This window comes from Syngnathus leptorhynchus, chromosome 13, assembly GCF_054491065.1.
Source record: "Syngnathus leptorhynchus isolate UIUO chromosome 13, UIUO_Slep, whole genome shotgun sequence".
Classification (NCBI taxonomy): domain Eukaryota; kingdom Metazoa; phylum Chordata; class Actinopteri; order Syngnathiformes; family Syngnathidae; genus Syngnathus; species Syngnathus leptorhynchus.
The window spans coordinates 10,369,938-10,384,913 of record NC_141207.1 but is presented as its reverse complement, the minus strand read 5'-3'; the positions used below and the strand labels follow the sequence as shown (position 1 = coordinate 10,384,913).

The window sequence follows — 14,976 nt, the reverse complement described above, 5'->3', positions numbered from 1 at the left end:
TGTCTCGCTACATTAGCTCGTCAGTGAACCACATGTTCAAGGTTGCTGAGAACAGCGCTCCGACTGCTAATTGTCCTGAGCCAATTTTCTCAAAGGCGATTCCATGTTTAGCATTGGTTTTTGCAACTGGCTTGTCTTGAAATTGGAAAGATGTAGTTTTTGCAGGTCTGCTCTCGACGGTTTTGATGGGCTCTTTGCGTGGAGTGTGTGCTGAACTGAGAAGGTCTGGATTTGGGTTTCACTTCTCCTCACCTCACCTCAGTGCCAGTGTCAACACAGCGGCGCTGCTGAGATATTGGCCAGGATTGATGACGATTTGCTGCAAAGCCGGCCGGCTGCAGCCGTTTCAACTTAACAGGCCCACTCCACTGGCTTTTTTGGGATGCATGGCTCTTCAGCCACACGCTGATCCACTTGAAGCAGCCACCTCGGACTCGCGCAGGGGGTCGGCTCCTTTTCATTCGCTGCGGAATCCTATTATGTCGCTGGGATTGTGACCTACTTACTCCTGTTGTTTTGTTGGCTGTCACTAACTAGTTCCATTACCTTATCCTTTATTTTACCTTATCAATATTTTTTTAAATGTTGCCTTAAAACTGCCTGCAAAGTTTCTATGGCGGCACTCTTGCTTTTTTTTTAACATTAACTCTCTTGGGGGAAAAAAAAAAAGGTTTTATTGAGTATATGTAAATAATATTTGAAGGAAAGTGGCTGTCTGTGTTTATGTTTGGATTGCTTTAAATGACAAAATGTAAGTGGATGTCGTTCTTGACACATAGTGCCAACCAGTTAGCTCTTTCACACCTTTGGCGTCTAACATACAGAGCGCGTCTCACTTGCAGCCAGCCCCGCATTATAAGTGCACACACAGTTCCTCTTACAAACTCTCTCTCTCTCTCTCTCTCTCTCTCTCTCTCTCTCTCTCTCTCTCTCTCTCTCTCTCTCTCTCTCTCTCTCTCTCTCTCTCTCTCTCTCTCTCTCTCTCTCTCTCTCTCTCTCTCTCTCTCACACACATGTTTGGTTAAGGCCACGACGGGTCTTAATTGGCGTCTTGTCGTAGATTCTTTTTAGCCCGGTGCTGATTGATTGGGGATCAGAGCCCCTAATATGGCTCATAGGGGATAGGGCCTTTGACACGCTCTGGTCCCTAGGCGCCAGTACTTCTTGAAACTAGAGATCCTTCCAGAACCCCCTCTACCACAAACCTGGATGACTCTCTCCTACTTCATTTCTTGAAGCCACCACAGGTTGGTTGGATGGATGGTGGTGTATGAACACACACGCACAGATGTGGTCCCGATGGTTGTGCTACCTGCTTATGCCATAATCCGAATTCAAAGCAGACATCCCCTTGTTGATATCTCTTAGTGTGGTACTCTTAGTCGGAACAGGCCCCGCTTCCTGTTTCCCAGAATTCCCGCTTTGTGTCTGACGGCGATCCCGTTGGCAGGTCTGCGCAAGGTCACGTCTGGCAAAGTCTGTGCTTTCCACAAATCCTGTTCATGTGTGTGTGGTTTGTTTGAATCATGGTTTCTCCCAACGGGTCACAAGCTTGAAATGGGGTATGCGCTGTTCCCCTGAACTCTGCCCCCTTAACACACATACACACACACAGACGGACATTTTAAAAAAACATATATGCACAGAAAGTGTTCTTTCTTTGCCCTTGGTACTGGCGGAGTGTATGAGGGCAGGCCAGGCGTCAAAGTCTACCTTGAGCATTCCCAAGTATAAATAGCGGCTTTTGTTTGTAGGACTCAGATGTGACACGCCTGGGCCAGAGGTTATTCATTCATTTGTAGACTTGATCAATGCAACTTGCTGTGAGGCATTACTATCCTTTGGAATCTCGATTTATCAATAATGGCGCTTTTCACATTTGATTGCATTACAATGATTTTACCACAGCTAACCAGGAACAAAATCACATTTCAAAAAGTATCCCTTTATTTATGCTTGAATGAACTGCTTGGTGTCAGATTATTTGAAACAAACTCCACATTGTGATTGTTTATCCCTTGGCCATCCTAAATTCTTTAGCAATTGTTCATTGATTCACATCAAGCAATATTTCAGGTGGCTTGTGTGGAGGTAGACGTGTGTGTTCTTGCTGGAGAAGCAGCGTCAGTCAGCCAAAAAATGTGTACTCCTGTCTTTGTACACGCTGTCTGCTTTTCTGCTGACATCCAGATTGAGCTCTGTGATGGGAGCAGTAATTCCCTTGTAAATCATGCAGAAAAATGTTTCTGTATGATTTACATTGCGGACTGAGCAAGTTGGAAAATTGACACAATTCCAGGAACAAATGCTAAATATATTACTGCTTGACTTGATATTGAAAGCATGTCTGTTTACCTGCATAGCATTGCACAGATCTTTTTTTTGCTTTAGCTTTTTTCATTCTATAATTCTACTATATTTTTAGTATCTTCAGGTTGCTAAGATGATTGACAGACAGGCACACTTCCTCCCTCCCCAGCGGGATCTGTGATACAAAGAAAAAGGATGACATTCCTGGTGAAGTTGGTTGAGTAAATCTGCCAAAGACAAACTAGTGCTTCCAGTGCATCCATCTTATTCCGCAAATTCTTCCTAGACTGGGACATTTTTTTTTTGAAACACAAAGTGTGGGTTGTGTGAAACATATAGGAAGTATATGCAACAGAACACACACGGACACCGCAGCTAAAGGAACTAAACTGGGATGTCTGTCATGATAAACGTGACAGATTTGCCTCAAGTTCCTGAGCCGCCAGCATCCAAAAACCACAGTTTAGTTGGGTTGACCCTTTCGAACCATCATCTAGTTTGGTTTTCCACTTCAGGGTGTGCACACCACATGACTATAGTTGCCTCGTCAACATAAATAGCGTCACAAAATACGAGTCAGTGAATACAACATTGAGGTATGGTCAAATGCCGCTTCTTTGAGAAACATCCATAAATAAGAAACTTGGCTTTGCCGTCGCTTTGTATTCTTCTCATTCCATTGATGAATGATTGCTTTTATAGATGGTGATGAACTGCAGATCTGCATCAAGCGCCATGATCACATCAAGTCTATCTAAGTCTATCTAAGTGAGCGAACATTGCTGAAGGACTGGCCGTTCCTCTCCTGCCTTGAGTTGCCTCTTGTTTCCTGTCTAAATCTCGGGCTTCTTGGCTAACAGAAGCTTCTTTTAGTAAGCGGCTTCGGTAACACGAGGACCCTTTCTTGCTGGCTCTTGATTCCCGGTGCGGTCATGGGCCACTGGCAGCCACCGGCAGCCACCACAGACCTCAGTCGACCTCAGTCAACCTCAGTCTCGTTTGCCCGCCTGTCGTTGAGAGATCATTACGTGCTGCAACCGCGTCGTATGTCGTCTGCATTTGGTCTGGAGTTCCACCGTCGATTCAGGGTCTTGCGCCTGAAATGTGTAGGATGATGCCAGTAACGATCTTTTAAGCAACAACGGGGAGCTGTGATGAAATGTCTGAAGCTGGGTTCCTCCTCCAAACGTGAGCTCACGCTTTTGGCAGCTGGTCTCCTCTTCACTCAGCAGCCATGTCATCAGGGATCCGCCCCTTTGCCGCCAAAAGTGTGTTCCGTTTCATGTCCCCCGAACTCTTTCCAGAATTTTGGAGCAAGCTTGAAGTTTTACATTGAAGGATGTCTATTTTTTTAGGCGGCTGGCTTTTTTTACATCCTTTCTCCGATGGTCGTTTTTGAAAAGCCTAATAAATGTGTCATCAACCTGCGAGGCGTATTTCATAAATTGTGGGTGCGCTTTCACCGCGGTGCGCCACCCAGGTGTCCATATGGATGTGAGTCAGCGCGGTGCTGTAAGAAAAACACGGCCGCTAACAGAGGGCTTCCCTCAATAAATAATGAGCTTGGGGGAAAAAATCGGATTGAACAATGAATCAGTGTCTTTGATTTTTTTGTCTGAATTGAGCCTGAATTGGGATAGTTGGAGGAACCAAAGAAGGATGAACCTTGCTGCTTCCTTTGAAGCTGTTTGGATTGGCTGCAGTTGCATTTTCCTGGTAGGACTAAATGGTGTCCTCAAACCTATTATTTGCGTGTCTGTGGCAAAAAGCGGATGTATAGACATTATCTTCCGTGACACACCATAAAAATGACCTCCTGGCTGACGAAATAGCCTGTGTTTTTCCACTTTCCATTTCAACGGTAACAAGCCGAGCGATCAAAAGTCTCAAATTCTTTTCTGCATGATTCCACTCTGTCAGTGATGATTTGCACCTTCATAGATGAAACGTGTTGCCAAAGGAAAATATCTGAAGATGTGCGTAGCTTTATAATAAAGTACTAATCTGTCTACTGGCAACCGCAACATTGTTAATGTCGCTACTAAATTCCCAATATGAAGCGGGAAATCACATGCAGCCCAATAAAAAAAAAACGTCATGTTATTACATTGTTGTGGTGATAGTTTAGTGTGTTTTGGTTCTATGCCTGACGGGTCTGGACACATAGAGGGAGCTGACCTTGACCTCTCCGTCACTTAACACTCCTTGGAGAGAAGGGACCTCATGACCCCCGTGCTCGCTCCATGATGCCTTCATAATTTAAGGTGGTGCTGTCACTCCCTGCTAGCTTCTTTAAAGGATTGGATTGCTCTTTTTTTGCCATTGATGTCATTTGCACAGAGCTTTTAAAACCTTCCCCAACTGGAAATCAAATGACAAAGAAGCATTAATAAAGGTTGCAATTGAAATGAAATATAGTGTAGACTGCTTTGATTAACATAATAGTACTGCAATTAATTTGAATGTTTATTTTTATTGCTTCTGTTTCAGAGAACTCATAATCGTAAATCTGGAATCTGATATTTTCTTTAAAAATGCAATAAAGTGGACTTTTTATTTTTGCGGCCGGAGATTTATGGCACAACTGTAGAGAAAGGCACTTGGTTTAAATAGGTGTGGGTCCATGGGCTTGTTCTTTACTCCGCCAATAGTTACAATATGTTTCTGTGGGGGGGTTGAGGCCATACACAACATCAGCTCGCACTATCCTCCTCTATTGCCTGGTTGGGGTCCCATATGGCACGACTTAGAGCACATGACATAGTGATCTCACACCAAGGCAATATTCGGCTTTTTGTGTGGCCTGTCCTCGCATCGCACGGCTCCATTTCTGAGGCCCAATTTCAAATCTCAAAGCATCACGCTTTTCTGCCTCTCCTTTGGATCAAAACAAAACACTGGGAAAGGGGCATTAGAGGGAAAGTCGAGCTTTTACATTTAGTGGCGAAAACATCATGACTTCTTCCCTCCCTCCCCCATCTTTTTTTGGTGCATATGTTTCAAATTATGTCTCATAAGGATATCTCAGTGGCGTAAACTGTAAAAAAGTACAAACGCTCAAACATGAATTCATCATGTAGTTTACACCCCAAAGTGAGCTGTGTGCTTTAGAGCCGGATCATTTGACCTTTAAACCTGCAAGAAGGCAAACTTTGGTTGAGCCGTTCACTGTTTTTCATTCACAGGGGGCTCTCTAGTGGCTCAAATGTGGAATGGCATTTGGCGTCTTCATTTTCCAAACAGATGATGGATGGATGACGCTTTGAAGAGAAATCAACTCCATAGGTGTACTTATATTTGTCTTTTTTTTTTTTCAGGGATGATTTTGACGAGGAGGGCTTCTGCCAGCCATACAGAGGCATCGCCTGCGCCCGCTTCATCGGTAACCGCAGCATCTTTGTCGACTCGTTGCAGATGCAGGGCGAGATCGAGACCCAGATAACAGGTGACATCTGTTTCCATTGTTGTAGCATCAATTGTTTCTACGCTTAGCCAGCCTTAGATTTCTTTCAAGAGGTCATTTTCAAAAGAAAAAAAACACTTTGATTTGAAGAACTCGCGCTGGTGCTTTGGAAAAGAGCCCATTTTGGACATTCACCTTTAATTGGCTGTCCTCTCCCCCACAAGGAGGTGCTTTAGTGATAATCCCCAGCACCAAGGAGCATGTGTTTGCAATAAGCGCACAGTCTATGAATCATGCTCTCACGCACTGCATCACTTTCATCCTTCAAGCATGTGCACGCTTAACAATCTGAGGAAAGCAGAAATACACAAAATGTTATTGAGTGTGAAAAAAAGACAATGACATCCGAAATGCCTGTAGTGTGTAACCGACTTGCCGTTTCAGCGGCCTTCACCATGATCGGGACGTCCAACCATCTCTCGGATCGCTGCTCTCAGTTCGCCATCCCGTCCCTCTGCCACTTTGCCTTCCCGACGTGTGACCGCAGCTCAGGGGCCGACAAGCCTCGGGACCTGTGCAAAGACGAGTGTGAGATCCTGGAGAATGACCTGTGCAAGACCGAGTACATCATCGCCCGCTCTAACCCCATCATACTCAAAAGACTCAAGCTGCCAAACTGTGACGATCTGGCAGCCTGGGACAGTCTGGAGGCGGCCAACTGTCTGAGGATCGGCATCCCCATGGCGGAGCCCATTAACAAAAGTAAGCCGGAAATATTACAAAGACCTAACATGGACAATGGCACTCAATTCTCCCCCAATTTTCTTTATGCAGGCAATTTTTGATCAAGTTCTTGTGTCGGATAGACAGGAATCCCTAAAATTGTGGTCCGTTATTTACTGGAGAAAAAAACAAAGTCTTCTCATGCCTTCTTTGTGCTGGGTCAGATCACAAGTGTTACAACAGCAGCGGATCGGAATACCGCGGCACCATCAGTATGACCAGGTCGGGGCGTCAGTGTCAACCGTGGAACTCCCAGTATCCTCACAGCCACAACTTCATGGCCGCCCGCTTCCTGGAGCTCAACGGGGGTCATTCCTACTGCCGCAACCCGGGAAACAAACACGAGGCCCCCTGGTGCTTCACGCTGGACGAGGGCGTCCGCATGGAGCTCTGTGACATCCCCGTCTGTGGTGCGTTTGAATGGAACATCTCCCCCAAATAAATGCCACCTGTGATTTTATTCCCCTTGATTTTCTGTAGACCACAAGGAGAAGTCCGGTGGCGGCAACATGGAGATCTTGTACATTCTGGTTCCGAGCGTGGCCATCCCGCTGGCCATCGCCTTGCTCTTCTTCTTCATTTGTGCGTGCCGCAACAACCAGAAGTCGGCCAGGCCGCCCGCCCCTCGCCAGCCCAAACCGGTGCGTGGGCAAAACGTGGAGATGTCCATGCTCACGACAGCATACAAGCCAAAAGTAAGACCGCCGTTTTCGTTCGACACGAAATCCTCCAAACACTCAAAAGAATGAATAATTGAGCATTAGCTACTTTGGGAAAATGAGCGGTTGCACTCCATATTTACATTCTTCCTTTGGAGCAAGCAAGCCCGCGGTGACTCCAAACAAAGTCTTGTGTTTGCCTTTTGAAGTCATAAGAGCAGACTGCAAGAGGGAGTCATAACACAGCACGTCCAAGTGTCTGTTAAGGCCAATAGCTCGCTGACTGCTGCGCTTGTGTGTGTGTGTGTGTGTGTGTGTTGTGGAAATCTTCATATCTTTTTCATCAAAGCAAAGCCGGCAGGTTGTGGAATGTTTGAGCGCGCTTCTTCTGGTTGCTCCCACACTCCAGCAGCAGCAGCACACTTGTGTTGAACGTGGAATGGGTAATAATCTTGTCAATGTCTCCAGAGACAAGCTTGGATTACGGCAGAGCTTTCATGAATATTGACTTTTTGCTGAGATGAGGGAGAGCAATGTTGCCGGGCTCCTCGCTGTGTTTGACTGACTTGGAGAAAAGGTCATCTTCCCAAACATTTGGAAATGATCATTCTGACCTTATTCACATGAAGTTGATGTTTACATTTCATAACATAACGCTGTTTCCTTCAAACCTGAAAAGTAAAGTATAGGCTTCCCTTTCCTCCCTGCCACTTGGCTTCAATGGCTGTGACACATGTACGCAAAGTAAGGAGGGTCTGAGGCTTTGGCTGGAGTGAAGTGGAGTGGAGTGGGAAGAAAGGAAGAAGGGCTGAAACAAACTTGTAACTCAAAACATGTGTGTCACGTCACATCACGCGCGCACTCAGAGAGCGTGTCATTGCACCATTTGACAGCCTTTGAGTCAGTCAATTTCAAATGATATGAGAACATTCGTTCAAGACAAATTGCACCCAAAAATCCACTGGAGGTCTCTCGCGGTTACATGCATGGTTAGATGTTTGATTACTTTTTCTCTCGTAAAATGTGATCGCTGAAAATGTGGCCTCGTTACGGCAGTGTTGCTCTCCTCAAATATGAAAGCGAGTGTACTTGGCCGACGATCAAAGTTCTCCATCCAAATTGAAATCATTAACGCTGACATCTCTTTTTGCATTTGTGTGGTCTGGTTATCTTTGTGCTGAAGTCGTACACAGGCAAAAATTGTCATCATACAACTGGGATACCATGTTTATTATCATACGTTAAATATAGCGTTGATTTACAAACTATTTCAATTAACCAGTGGATGGAGATCATTTGGTCATGTTTTTGGTTATGTTTTTTACACAGTTATGATCTTTTTTAAATTTAAATTTGTGGCAAAACTCATAATGGTCAACCCAGAGCTCCGAAGAGCACCACCTGCTGACTGGGTTGGTTAAAAGCACCTGTGATCGAAGCTAAACTGCAGCAGGGATGAGCCATGAATGATGTCATTGCTTTTCTTTCTCAATCGATCTTTCCAGAGTAAGGCCAAAGAGCTTCCCCTGTCGGCGGTCCGTTTCATGGAAGAACTTGGAGAGTGCCCACTGGGGAAGATATACAAGGGTCACCTGTACTTGCCGGGCATGGACCAAGCACAACTGGTTGCCATCAAGACCTTGAAGGACATCTCCAGCGTCCAGCAGTGGAGTGACTTTCAGCAGGTACGCTATGCCCATATTTATATATACAGTGTGGGATTTTCGACTTTTATTTCCACAATGAAGTCTTAAACAAGCAACTAGCTGAATCGTAAAGTGGGTTTATTTATGTTTTTTCTACTCATCTTCCCAGTAGTGGCTTCCTTGCTTTGATGGAGCCACACGCACACACACACTGTGACAAGCTGCACATTTTCTAAAAAGAAATGTGGCATTAACTGCCAGTCCCGCATTTCTACACGTTGCTTTGCTGGCTGCCAGTGGAAAGCTCTGTCTTCCCACAAGCTCTGAAGCGTGTCCCGTTTTATTTCCACTTCCAATGACTGTCATGAAAAAAAGATTCTTCGGCAGATGTTGCCTGAAAATAGTTGAACACATAAACAGTCATTGGCTATTATCGGGATGTCTAGGTAAACTTTAAGCTTTAAAGCAAGAGTAAAACATTTCCATCTGGTGAAAGCAGGCTATTATGCGTTGTCATTATTTTGGTTGCCCATGCAGGAGGCGGCCGTGCTGACGGAGCTGCAGCACCCAAATGTGGTGTGCCTGCTGGGTGTGGTGACACAGGAGCAGCACGTCTGCTTGCTCTTTGAGTTTCTCCCTCAAGGCGACCTTCACGAGTTCCTCATCATGCGTTCGCCACATTCTGACGTGGGCTGCAGCAGCGACGAGGACGGAACCGTCAAATCCAGCCTGGATCACGGCGACTTCCTGCATGTGGCCATACAGGCAAGACTTGAATCCTCTTTTTGCACTTCCAGAATGACAACGTTTTTGTTTTTTGTGTGTGTGCAACATCTATTATAGATTATGCACGATTCCATGAAGTTTCCAGAAATGTAATGACCAAGAAAGTAACCTCTCAAGGCTGCCATGCATTGTTCATATTACTCGTATGTCATACATGCAAGAATCACAACCTGATATCTTTTTTTTTTTTTTTTTTTTTTTGCCTAATGCAACCCAGGTTGCCGCTGGGATGGAGTACTTGGCCAGTCACTTTTACATTCATAAAGACCTTGCAGCGCGGAACATTCTAGTCGGCGAGCAGCTCCACGTGAAGATATCTGACCTGGGCCTGTCCCGAGCCATCTACTCGTCAGACTACTACTGCATCCAACCCAAAACGCTTTTTCCTATCCGCTGGATGCCCCCCGAGGCCATCGCCTACGGAAAGTTCACCACAGACTCGGACATCTGGTCCTTTGGGGTGGTGCTGTGGGAGGTCTTCAGTTACGGCCTGCAGCCTTATTATGGCTTCTCCAACCAGGAAGTGATGGAGATGGTTCGAAAACGGCAGCTGCTGCCCTGTCCCGAGGACTGTCCGCCGAGGTACAGTACGTTTGCGGATGCTTAAAAGGATGCAAGTCAAAGAGTTAACCACAAATCATGTGTGATGTCGCTTAGATTCTACGGATTGATGAGCGAGTGCTGGCAGGAGGGACCGGCGCGAAGACCTCGCTTCAAGGACATCCACAACCGCCTACGAGGCTGGGAGGGTCCGTCGTCTCACGCCAGCTCCAGCACGCCCTCCGGTGGCGGAGGCAACGCCACCACCCAGACCACCTCGCTGAGCGCCAGTCCCGTCAGCAATCTGAGCAACCCCCGCTACGCCGCCGGTTATCTCTACCCGGCCCAGGCCATCCCCTCACCGGGCCAGATGGCTCCCATGCCAGCGTGGGCACCCATGGCGATGCCTCAAACGCACCCGCGCTTTATTCCCGTCAACGGCTACCCCATTCCGCCGGGTTACGCGGCTTTCCCCGCTCATTTCCCTCCCCCGGCGCCCCCCACGCGGGTCATTCAGCATCACATGCCGCCGCCTAAAAGCCGTTCGCCCAGCAGCGCCAGTGGCTCCACCAGCACGGGTCACGTCAGCGGCGGTCCCTCCACCGCCGGCTCCAACCACGACGCCAACACACCGCTGCTGTCACACTGTATAATGGCGGGAAACGGCGGAGGCCAGGTCCAAGTGTACGGACATCAGAAGACCATGGGACAGCTGGACCACACGCAAACATCGGCGTTGCTCGCAGCTGACTCGGACGCACTGATGTACAATGACGCTGTCATCACTGCAGACCTGTAGATTGAAAGGAAAAAAAAAACATAATTGCTCACTGTCTCCCACTTGTGGCTGGTTTGAGAAATGACGTTATCCAGCCACCCAGGCAAAGAATTAAATGGCGACCAAATGAAGAGTGGCCTGTGGTTACAGTCGGGTCTGCAGCATCCATCCATCCATCCATCCATTTGTCTTTGGGGTCACAGGAAACCCGGAACCGGCGCCGGCTTGACTTTGAGCGTCCACCCGGGCCAGTCACACATTTAAACAAGTGTACTCTTTCAAATGTTGCCTTGTGTATTTTTGACTGAATAAATACACTGCGCAAGTCCTGAGTGAATGAGCGGATGAAATGCCTTTGCATTATATTATATTTTGAAGACATGAAGACCATCCATCCGAGTGGAAGTGGAATATTGCAGGCAAAATCGGGCCAGTTGTTCATATTACGATAAAAGCAAAAGCATGCGCCAGGTGGAATTCAATCCACCAAAGTTTCTTTCACATTTGCTTTCATGCATGAATCAGGCAGCTAAGTGCATATTTGCCATGTTGCATGACAGCTGAATGTCACTAGCCCCCCTTTTCTACTTTTTGCCTCAGTTCCTGCAAAGATGACAGGAAGCGCCTCAACGTCGCCATGAGTTTTATACATTTGAATTTCCATTGGTTATTATTTTTGAAGGAAACTCTCCTTGTTTTCTTACTGCCACATTAAAGACGTGGCGAGTCATGCTACCTTTTTAGGAGGAAATATGTTATATGCATGGATTATAGTGGTCTCTACCAGAAGAATGTTATCATATTTAATTCGACTGAAGAAGAAAAAACAATGTATGGCCTTTAAAAGGATTCCTGTTTGTGCTGATGGAGAAAAGACTTCACAAGTGTACTTAGCAGTATCTGATGATGAGTTGTAAGCACGTGAATCCCACTAGCCTTATGTTCCAGAGCTCTACTACCTATGAAAGCGACAATCACTGCCTCGTGTTCTCACGTTTTTTCTCTCTGCGCACATTGAGACCATTTGCTAATATTGTTTGTTTTGTAACGATCCAAATGTTGTACTTCTACTTCACTGGCATATTTGACGTCTTCAGGCCAAAATAATTGTTTTCCCGGCTCAGTCATATGTAAAGAATTTGGCCTCTTTGTGATGTAGCGATGCAAATACCACTTGTATGCAAGACTGTGAATTTTAATCAAATCAAAGTCCTTTTTGTTGGATAAAACTATTGTCATTTTGCATAAAAGCCCGTTCGGAGCCTTTGAATTCATCATGGGGTGCATAGTTTACATGTTTGTACCGTTTGACCAACAGGGCAATTGTTTGTATGAATATTTTTGCACAGGTGTTTTTGTATTGCAGTCATTTATTAAATGATGTTTGCTTTACGCTGTGCTTGAATGGGAGATAGGGATAGTCTTTGCGCAATGCGTCTTTAGGAATCTTATTTTTTCTTTCTTTTTTCATTCTTTCTTTTTTTCCTTAATGCCTGATTTCCCTCTTTTTTCCTTCCTTCCTTCCTTCCTGAAGCTACCTTCTTTCCTTAACTAGCTTCAGTTCCAATGTGGTGCTGCAGATGGTATCCTTGAGCTGTGTGGAATTGGGGAGAGTCAGCTGGTAATAAGATTACCACATGACTCCATCTGTTTGGCCTGTGAAAGAAACATGATTCTGCGTGTGTGTGTGTGTGTGTGTGTGTGTGTGTGTGTGTGTGTGTGTGTGTGTGTGTGTGTGTGTGTGTGTGTGTGTGTGTGTGTGTGTGTGTGTGTGTGTGTGTGTGTGTGTGTGTGTGTGTGTGTGTGTGTGTGTGTGTGTGTGTGTTGTGCACTTTAGATGAACTTCTTTTCACTGCCCTTTCCGGTTCTATATATATTTCAAGTGATCTCAAGGCACCAATATTGTTTTTTTTTTATTCAAGGCCTGGAATGGCAAACCCCAAAAACTATTTGATTTAAAAGTAAAAACAATCCTCTGAAATAACTTCAGCACAAGGGATACTGATCCTGTATTTATGTTTGACAACTTGGCGCAAAGAGAGCAGCAACTTCCCGAGTTATCATCCATCCCCTTTTATTAAGAGAAAAGAAGGACGCAGTCATTTTGGGATGAGGACGCATCCTCATCCCTGGTTGGGGGATGTCTTCCACTCTTCAGAGGTTTGACGCCTGAATATTGAAGCAGTTGCTAACTAGAAGATGGAGTGAATATTTATTTGTAATTTCATGCAATATTGATGAAGATAATACAGTTGATTGTTCTGGAAAGAAAAGAAACCACAACACATGTTTATTCCGTTTGAACTTGTTTCATTTCATACTTAGAGGGAATTCATGTCTTCATTCTAAAATGAAAATGCTGTCATTTGTTAACTAAATTTATGAATCACTGCCTTCATATAATTAGTCTGCTATATTGCGGGATAATGATGCTGATTATTGCCTCGATTTATTTTTGGATGGCTTTAATACATGAACTTATTCTTAATTTGTGGAGGTTTTTCTAAAATCCAATCTTCTTTTTTTGTTTCCATTCATGTAACTTGAAGCCTGTCCCACCTACAGATGAGGCGAGAGGTAGGGTGCACCATTGATTGGTCACCAGTCAAAAAGTCAGCACAGCCAGACTTTGTGACCATGATTGACAACAAAATAAAATGTCATCCTCCACAATTGAAACAAATCATTGCGGTTTAATCTGCCCTCACTATTCTTGACAGATCCCACCGAGGAAAAGATGGCAGCTGAGCAACAGAGTGGAAGATGAATGCACATTCCTGCTGTCTATTCATGCCTCACAAGTTTGAAATCACATGAGTGGAGTGGGAACATCGCAAGTTGACCAAGTAAGAACTGGGAACACTCCTGGACTCAAATCTCTGAGAGCCATGAATCTGTGTGATAATGTTTCACTAAATGGTAGGAAGTAGATGACCACACCACCTCGAATTATGTCATACTTGGTTTGCCATTGAAAGTTGATTTTGTTTTTTAAATCACTTCCAGGCCATTTCTTTGCATACGCAAGAGCTGCATAATTGTTGAATTATTCTTCTTGTAATCTTGCAGGGATGCAATTTTCAAGCAGGACTTTGATGCCACTGCAATTTACAAGCACAAAAGTAAACGTTGTCAAACGCACGGCTCTCCGACAAAGTCATTCGAAGCGAGAGGGAACGTTGGCAACTCCAGTGCAGTTTGAATGACCTCAAACATGGAGGCAACCCCCCCACCCCACAAGCTTCTCTCCCCTGTACTTACTCCTCTGTGCACATCTCCGCCCCCTTTTCTTTCTTTCTTTCTTTCTCTCTCTCTCTCTCTCTCTCTCTCTCTCTCTCTCTCTCTCTCTCTCTCTCTCTCTCTCTCTCTCTCTCTCTCTCTCTCTCTCTCTCTCTCTCTCTCTCTCTCACACAGCATCTAATCATCCATCCATCCATCTTTGCAGTGGAATGGAAGCCTAATGCTTTCCATCTGTGTGAATCAGTTGCGGGGCTTCAAGTGTAAGGCTTGCCATTCTTCATTTACTCCCCCTCTCCACTTCAAGCAGAATCTGGTTCCACTCAGGGCTTGAAGAGCTCTCTCTCCCTGTATCGGGGCCTCTCGTGGCCCAAGGCTGTCTGAGCAGAGTGGTTCAGGCCCCTGGATGGATGTGAGCACTCTCCACATTGTGGGACACAATCAGATGGGGAGAGGCCAATTAATCACATACCTACCTGCAGAAAACGGCAAATTGATGGAGCACATTAGGAGTTTTAGAAGTGAGGAACCCGCCTTTTTTTGTTTACGGGGTACAAGCGCAGCTCCAAATGAAATTGGACTGTATTATTGTGGTGAACGTTGCTATGTCAATTGGGTTTTCATTTTCCAAAATGAACTGACATTTGTGATTCCTGGATAAAAGTGGCAATCTTCTCCTCTCTTTTTTTTTTTAAATGTAACCTTTCTGGATCTTGGAATGAATACTTGATGCTATTGCTAGTGTGCTGCATGACACAACATAACATTTGCTCTCTCCTGCTTCTTCTTTTCCTTCCCCCATCTGCTCCTTTCATCTCCTACCATCTACCTTGC

At 45.4% G+C, this 14,976-nt stretch overlaps 1 protein-coding gene across 2 annotated transcripts in view; it reads left to right on the top strand.

Moving 5' to 3' along the window:
* The window catches only part of ror1 (receptor tyrosine kinase-like orphan receptor 1), a 47,372-nt gene extending 34,352 nt beyond the window's left edge, over window positions 1–13,020 (top strand). The window contains exons 5-12 of one of the 2 annotated variants that reach the window (XM_085928683.1): window positions 5,628–5,755; window positions 6,158–6,475; window positions 6,661–6,906; window positions 6,977–7,191; window positions 8,661–8,840; window positions 9,339–9,566; window positions 9,805–10,169; window positions 10,245–13,020. In XM_085928683.1, coding sequence (XP_085784809.1) covers window positions 5,628–5,755; window positions 6,158–6,475; window positions 6,661–6,906; window positions 6,977–7,191; window positions 8,661–8,840; window positions 9,339–9,566; window positions 9,805–10,169; window positions 10,245–10,926 — 2,362 coding nt within the window. In that variant the 3' untranslated portion in view covers window positions 10,927–13,020. The remainder of the gene's footprint in view (window positions 1–5,627; window positions 5,756–6,157; window positions 6,476–6,660; window positions 6,907–6,976; window positions 7,192–8,660; window positions 8,841–9,338; window positions 9,567–9,804; window positions 10,170–10,244) is intronic. The other variant, XM_085928684.1, reaches the window with a different exon arrangement.
* The last annotated feature ends 1,956 nt before the right edge of the window (window positions 13,021–14,976 follow it).